Source organism: Theobroma cacao, chromosome 4 (genome assembly GCF_000208745.1).
Source record: "Theobroma cacao cultivar B97-61/B2 chromosome 4, Criollo_cocoa_genome_V2, whole genome shotgun sequence".
In the NCBI taxonomy this organism is placed as follows: domain Eukaryota; kingdom Viridiplantae; phylum Streptophyta; class Magnoliopsida; order Malvales; family Malvaceae; genus Theobroma; species Theobroma cacao.
The window spans coordinates 93,673-102,272 of NC_030853.1; the positions used below are offsets into that span (position 1 = coordinate 93,673).

The 8,600-nt window shown below is 30.1% G+C and overlaps 1 protein-coding gene across 1 annotated transcript; it reads right to left on the reverse strand.

Moving 5' to 3' along the window:
- LOC18600676 lies at positions 591-1,806 on the reverse strand. Its single transcript, XM_007031270.2, has one exon. It carries the CDS (start codon positions 1,523-1,525, stop codon positions 902-904), a length of 624 nt encoding a protein of 207 aa, XP_007031332.2. The 5' UTR covers positions 1,526-1,806; the 3' UTR covers positions 591-901.

Below are 8,600 nucleotides of genomic sequence, written 5' to 3' on the forward strand. Positions count from 1 at the left end.
ATCATCACAATAATCTTTTTCAGAACAACCCTTTGATATAAATATAATTTTCTCAATTTGAGTTATCAATCTTAGACTTGGGGCTCAGGCGAGGAGGTTCAGGGTCCACTGCTTGAGATCATTTTATGTTGCAGGATATTCTATAACATTATTAAAAGGAAGCTGCTCATTTTGCCACGTGTAAGGCTTTAAAGAGGAGATTTTAAAACTCTTAACAGGGTGCCTCCAAGAAGGGGTTTGAGATGTCTAACAAGTTTCTAAAAAAATTTTAAATTGCCCAAGCGTTAGAGTAAAATTAAAAAATAAAAACAAGTTCCTTAACAATTCTACCAGAGTAGAACAGTAGACTCTAAAACAAAAAAAAAAAATGGTAACAAATTTGAAGAAAAAAAACAGAAAAAGATGAATTTACAACAAGTACCCACAAAAAAGTTAGATTTTATTTTTTCTTTTGCTCTTTTCTAACAAAAAAAAATGAAAATAAAAACAAATAAAGTTAGACTCAATTTCTTTTTTTCTGAACAAAAGGTAAAACTTTTGTAAAACACAATAATAACAAAAGTTAAATATTGAAGAAAGAGATCAAGAAATATCCTTACCTTCTTTGATAATTCTACTTCTTTCATTTTAGAAGAGAAAGAAAAGAGATGTCGAAGCAAAGAGAAGTGCAAAGAGACCCGTGTGCATTTAGAAGCTGTCTAAGAAAAGCAAAACAAAAAAAAAAAAGAATATGATCTATATCCAGTGCTTTATCATCCCTAAATTAAGTATGACGACCAGCACAAACAAACAGAAAGAGCATACTGTACGCGTTCTATATACAAAGTAAAAGGGGAGGAGGATTAATAAGTAAAGATGCTCCCAGTCACAAATTAAGCAGTTAACACGCAACGCATCCAACTCACAGCTTTGTCTTAGTCTTGCACTCCTGGCTTTGGATCTTGAGAGCTAGAACAGCTATGGTAAAGTGGCATTCAGATGTAGCAACAGCATGCTTCTTGAAAAGCTTCAGGAAGGTGACCCTGCCTGGAATCCTTGTCCGAGAATCCACGACAAGTTGCCCATCCAATACATCACTGACCAGAGCTGTTATATTGGACACCACCTCGTCAACCTCGAGTGTAAGACGGGAGGAAATTGTTGTGGACCCCATCGCAGGTATAAAACCTGGTGGGATGTCAGCCTCCCCAATCTGGTTGCCTCGATATGAAAGGAAACTCTTGCCAGAACCGTGCTTGAAGCTGGCACGGTTTCGATTTACAACAAGGAGTTGGAGGTCGAGTGTGATGTTGAGTTGAATATTAATAACTGGGAATGTGATACGAGGAGAGACCCCATCAAGTGTTGCTGAGAGGAGTTTGATTCTAGGCTGCTTGGCTTTGAATACGGTTAATGCCAGGACAAGAAATATGATGAATATCAGCAGAAGGCAGATGATGAGCACACAACCGACTGAGAGACACCGGCGTTTGCATATATTTTGCCTGTGTTTTTTCTGGGAGATTTGTTCGTGATCTTCCGTCATTGTTCTGATTCTGATCAGAAAAGCCTCCTTGGAGTTTTAATTGATTGTGGTGGAAAAAACGAAAAAAGAAAGGGTATTATGGTGAAGTAGCGGGGCTGATATTGATATTTGATCCAATGCAAATGCAAGCAGTTGGAGGGGTAACAGCTAACAGTTGGGAAGCAGGGGCTTTAAATGCCTGAAACCGACAGCGGAGACTCTCTTATGCAATGCATCGGATTTGGACTTCGGAGGCAGGCGGCAGGGGGTTGGAGTGCTTTAATGCGCTCCAATAGGCATATTGATCTTAGCAACCAAGAATTTCGTGTTGGAATCAGTAACGAATTCTTGTTATTCTTTCTTTCTTTTCTAGCATAGGTTTTTTTTTTTTTTTTGTTTTCTTTTATCTACTTGTTTGTAGTTTTCTCTTCTTAAAACTACACCTGGTAACTTTAGACACGACACGTTAACACGATACGAGAAAATATGGGTCAAACAAGTTATGAGTTTAGTCTTAACGTGTTTTTTGTCTAATCGTGTATGACACGTTTCGTGTCTTAACGTATCAGACACGACAAACATGTTTAAAACACGTTTACTTAATCGTGTTGTCATGTTTAAACGTGTTATCGTGTTGTCGTGTTTAAACATGTATACGTGACACTTTTATTAACCTATTAAAAATTAATAGTTAAAGATTATTTTAACTTTATATAAATAATTTTAAATAATTATTTTAATAAGTTTTTTAATTTTTTAAAGGTAATAATATAAATATTACGATTGAAAATTATCAATGATTTTTGATATTATTTGTATTTGAAGGTTAGATGTTAATGATGTATTTTATTATATTATATGATAATGAATTTTACATATGTTATTTATATTAAATTTTATTATATTTGATGTTATTATTATTATTTTATTATAATTATTTTTATAATTATTGATTTTAAATTTAAATAATAAAATTATATTTAATTGTAAATATTTTTATTTAATCGTGTTATTAATCGTGTCGTATCGTATATTGACACATTTAATAAACGTGTTAATCGTGTCATGTCATATTACACATTTATTAAACGTATATGTGTACGTTTTTTAAATTTAAGACACGAATATTAAACGTGTTATGTTTGTGTTTAACCTTAACGTATTTCGTATTTAATCGTATCTGACACATTTACGATACAAAAACACGAATTGTTAAATCTATTTAAAACTATATCAATCAATCGATCTTAATGACTGATAGATACACAAAATGGCGTATACCTCATCGTTGGCCATTGGGACTCATAAATATAACAAACTTCCCCTTTCAATCCTAATAATTGCTCCACTCCTCGCTGCAAGTCCATCTCAACTTACTCGGTGCATAACTCAAGATTATTCCTAGAAATATAGTAATAATGTTCTTCTCTGTGTGAATCTCCTTCAACAGTATCATTTGTTCCTTAATCACCAACCTAACTAATATCAAATACCAAATATTCTTTGTACGACTGTGGTACATACTCTATTTGCTCAAACCAATAGCATTCTGGCTGTCACCGTAAGACAACAAATACGCATCTTGCTTCAATCCCAATTCTTAATAAAAAATTTTCATCCAAAGCATTTTCTTTCCAACTTCATTTGCAGAAATATATTCAGGTTGTCATATGTTGTTGTTTAAAATTCTACTCATGCTCGTATATGTATCACAAAAACAATATAATGGCAAATAGAAGATAATGTAATGACAAATAGAGTATCCATCTCAAAGAGAATTGTTTTAAAAATTTTACCAAGTATTAAAATTAACACAATTTAATTTTATCCAAATAGTTAAAAAGTAAATAATTATTTAAACTAAAAATTAATAAAACTAATTAATAACAATAAAAATCAAAGCAGAAATAAAATTTGATAAAAGGATTATAATATCTCTCATATTTCATCTAAATTTTACCTTTCTTTGTTAGCTTATTTTAATGAGCGGAATTGCTAACCTACCTAAAGTCCTTAATTATTTGTAAAAGTGTCCCGACTAATCTTACAAAAATATTTATTTTAATTAAAACACTATATTGTTATGTGAATTGAAATTAAAATAAACTCATTAAATTCAGATTCAAAATTTGGCTACACATGACATATAGGTGTATCTCTATCCTATACACAAATAAATTAATAAGATCATATGCTATTTCAATCTTAACCTACATTAAACTCCTTCTCCCGATTTATATTTAGATTTTTTCATCAATTTAATTGGTAGCGAAGCAATTAAAAGTATTAAGAATAAATTGAAATAAACAATTCAATTTCATTGAAAATAAAGTAAGAAAAAGATTAAAAACTCAAATTAAATGTAAGTTCAATTGCTATCTTAGAAACTTAAAAATTAGTTGCTCATAATTGTAAAGATAAATAAAAGCATGTGAAGTTTAACCATTAAGAGTAACAAGAAAAATAAAAACCAAAGAAGAAGACAAAACAAATATTTACAACTTTACTTTTCAAGTTTCAACCTCAACTTCTACCTTCTTGAATCTCAAGATTGTCTTTAACTTCTCCCAAAACATTCTTTAAATACTAACTAGAGTGGTCCCCGCTTCGCATGGGTGTTGAATTTTTTATTAAAAATAATTTAAAATTACATAATATTATAAATAAAAATAATAATAATTAAAGAGAAATAATTTGAAATTTAAAAATACTATAAATAATAGTTATAATGATAATTTAAAGATAATTATTTTAATTTTTTTAAAATATTTTCTTTTCTCTTATTAAGCAAAATTTTTTATTTAAATATTTTTTTTGGAAAATGTTTGATTTTTAGATCTTAATATATGCTAATGTTCATATAATCATATTTTGTTAATTACATGATTCTAATAGTGAAATCAAATTCATATTGAGAAAATATAATATTTTAAAAGTAATTATTGATAAGCTACATAATTGATACTATAAAATTATTAAAATCAAATGAATATTTTTTGAAAGTCAAAATAAAATGAATATTAATTATACTTATAATTTTTTTTAGTTTTAATGATGAAATTTTCTAAATGATTTTCAATTTTAATTAATTCTTTTTTATCTCATGCCTTTAAAATTATTTAGAAATACTCCACCTTGTGATTCTTATCATGTCTCATTAAAAATTAAAAATTTATTTCACATCAAACTTGGATGAAATCCACAAATATCCACCAAAAATTTTTATTTTTATATTATATTTTTTTAAAAAATATTTCTTAATACATGAAAGCATTGTTAGCTTCAATTCCCTGTGAACCAAAACACCATCACTCAATGTGGAAAAACCTTTTCTAAAGCTAAAGAGAAAAAATTCCCTGTTGACAATCCTAATGCAACCGGCTCCACAAAAACCATCTCTAAAATCTTTTTAAATCAACTATTTTAAATTAACCACATGTCAATAGAAGAAGCCACAAACATAGCCAAGTGTGGAAGCCCTTTTGGGGCTTCTTTTTACTTATGTTATAGATAATTTTGACCTAAAATTCTTTAAATTAAACATAATTTAACCTAATGACTCAACTTGTAGGTTAAGAGGTGTTCAAAAGCCAAAACATCAAATATCATTCTTCAAATTGCCACTTCTACAGCATAACACTAAGTCAATCTTCTGACGAGATTTTCTTTGTCTTCGAGATAGAATGGGAAAAAGTGATCCTTATGAAGGTTGTAATCCTATCTCTGTTTCTTAGTTTTCTTATGATTTAAGAATCACATTATTTGGATATCTAGAGTAAGAGTTATGGTCAAAACACTAAAGCATGTATTAGTAGAATTCTGAGTTTTTCAAACACTTTTCTTGTCAAAATTAAACTTTACTTTTTTAAATCCTACAAAAGCATAAAAAATAATAAATGATAGTCAAATTAAAGTTAATAAATATAAAATTAAAATAACTCAATAAAAACAAACTAATTAGAAAAATAATTAAAAATAACCAAATTCTAGTAAAAATTTAAAAACAAAACAAGACTAAAATAATTCTATAAAATAAAATTATCACATGTCATTTCTGCATCTATAAAGCTTGTTGCACATCCACTTAATAGTATTCTAGTGAACCTTTCCCGAATTAGAAAAAAATCTATTCTATACGCTAATTGCGTGAGCAATGTCACGTTGTGTACAAATCATAAGATTCATTAATCAACCATCTTCAGAAAAGTAAGGAATTTTTTTCATCTCTTTTGGACAAGACTTCTTGCTTAACCTGAAGTAGTTGGCAAAAGACTGCTAACTAATTTAGCATTATTCATGTTTAACTTTTCAAGCACCCGTAATAGCCACAGCTTCGTAGCTCTTCGTTTCAAGAATTTGTCTAGTCAATCTCAAGTTTTGCATATCAAATGACTTCGAAAACTCTTTCGACTTACTAATCATTATCACATCTTGTCCAACAATTAACTTATTATTGACATATAACAAGAAGATAATGAATTTATCATTAGAGAATATTTTAATGTAAACACAAGGATCTAAAGATGTCATCGTGCACTCTTGAGTCATCATGAAACAAATCAAACTTCTTGTTCCACTGTCTCGGGTCTGCTTCAAATCATGCAGGCTCTTTTTCAATTTGCACACCAAGTGTTTTTTCTCTTTCACTTCAAAACCCTCTAATTGCTTCATATAAATCTCCACATGCAAGTTATCATGCAAAAAATGCAATCTTTATGTCATGTTGATTAATCTCAAAGTTCAAACTAGCTACAACTCGGGTGAAACTTATCTTCACAACTGGAAAAAAGATCTTATCAAAATCAATGCCCTTTTCGTGACCCAAGCCTTTCACCAATGAAAGAGCTTTGTATTTTCATCATCTTTTTTCAGCCTGATGCCCCATTTGTTCTTTAACGGTTTCTTACCTTTTGAAAGCTTAACCAACTCATAGGACATAGGTGCAATTTTTCCGCAAAGAATTCATTTCTTCTTGCATTGATTCCAACTAACATTTATTGTCTTTATAAGATTGTATTTCTAAAAAGACCTCAGGCTCCCCTCATCAGTAACTAAAATATAATCAGAACTGGCAGAACTTAAGAATGGCCTTAGATTTGTTTGTTTTACCCTGCCTTTATCGACCTTACTTTGATATCACGAGTTAGCTTTTCTCCCAGTCATGTGCATGGTGCACGCTTCGGATCCTCCAACTGTGGCTGTATTCTTACTTTCCTTGTATATTTCCATCACCTTATCCTCTACCAAATATGGGTGCATTACTTATGGGGTTAGATTGGCCGGAGTTGTACCCAGCTGAGATCAATCTTTCCGCAATTACTTTGCCGTTTTCACGAACCTGCCAATAGATAGACTTAGTAACGAGAATATATGTGACCCTAATTGGTTTAAGACAAAACTAACTATGGATTCGAGCCGTATGCTCCCACCAATAAAAATCATTTTCTAATTAACACTTGAATACACAAGTTAGACTTAAAGCTGTGAATGTTATTGTTATCTCGAAAATAATATATATGGAGTAGACAGTAAAACAGATAAAATCGTAATTATCATGATACAAAAACATAATCATAAGTATGAATCTAAAAATAAATGTTATTAATTGGAAAGGAAAGATACATTTTTATAAAATATCTTTATCCTCTATGACATACATTTTTAACCAAAGTTATTAATTGATGTACTTTTCTGTTTTTTCTTTCTTTCTTGCGTTTTAAATACATTTATAAAAGTTTGTAATATACATTAAATTGATAAAATCATACATTTGATCAAACAATTTATAATTTTCAAAACTAAAATAAAAATTATAACACTCACCATGTAGCACAAAAAGCCAATATATAATACTAAGTAAATATTAGATCTAATTTCTTTTTCTTTTCTGAATCTTCATATTTGGATAATATTTTGTGTGTTGATTAAAATTCTTTTTATTTTACTTTGAAATATTTAATAATCAATTAAATATTTTTTCTTCATTATTATTTTAATTAATTTATATTATTTTAAAGTCATAAATTAATTAAATTTATAAATTTTATTAATTATCATTTCTTTATACATAAACAGTATTCACTTACTGCATGTTTGGTTGGGGGAATGGCTAAGCCATTCCCCCTCTATTCCCATGCCATTTCGTTTCCCTTGTTTGGTTGTCAAACAAGAGGGCAGAATAGGCATTCTGAGGAATAGAAATTCCTCAAATATAGCTTTGGGGTGGGAATGGCTAATACCCGCTCCCCCCCGGTATTATCTATTCTCTGACCGGGGGAATAAGTTTAAATTATAATTTGACTATAATACCCTCAACTGTTTAATTAAATCACCACTTTATCCCTATAAAAACTTTTTTTTTCTCTCTCTTCCTCCTTCCCCCATTTTCCTCAGCAGATTCAACCTTCCTGAAAATCATATTCTCTCTCAGCCGACCGTCTTCCTCTCCTCTATCAGCCACCCTTCCCCCGTGTTCATCTCCTCTCTCAGCCAGTCATCCTTCCTCCTTCTTCATCTCCTCTCTCAGCTGGTCATCTTCCTCTCTCTCAGCCGTGGGTCTTCCCCTCGCTCTCAACCGCTCTCAGCCGTGGGTTTGCCTCTCTCTCTCAGCCGTGGGTCTGCCCCTCTCTCTCAACCGCTCACCCGTGGGTCTGCCCCTCTCTCTCCGCCGTCCACAGTGGAGGTAGTTGCTTCAAATCCTTCAGGCAACAACATTTCTATTTAATTGTTGTGATTTTGTAATTAATTGTAATTTATTGTTAGTATATCTGAAATATGAAATGCTGATTTTGTGTTGTGATTTTGATGAATTTGAGAATTTAAAGTTCAAAACTAACTTTAATATTTAATAATTTATAAGATGGATTTTTCAAAAATTAAAATATCTATGATTGTATCAAAATTTTGAAGAATATGTAAGGATTAAGCAAAGAGATCAAAGGAAGAAAAAGGTGACTAATAAGTGAGTAATATGAGAAATATAAAAAATATATTAAAAATAAAAAAATAAGATTATAATAAGAAATAAAAATAAAATATATGACATTAAAAATATATTTAAGAGATGATATTATATAAAAATTAATAATAAAAAATA

Excerpts from the sequence above, each read along its gene's own strand:
- LOC18600676 (XM_007031270.2), bottom strand. The coding sequence starts at position 1,525 with ATGACGGAAGATCACGAACAAATCTCCCAGAAAAAACACAGGCAAAAT.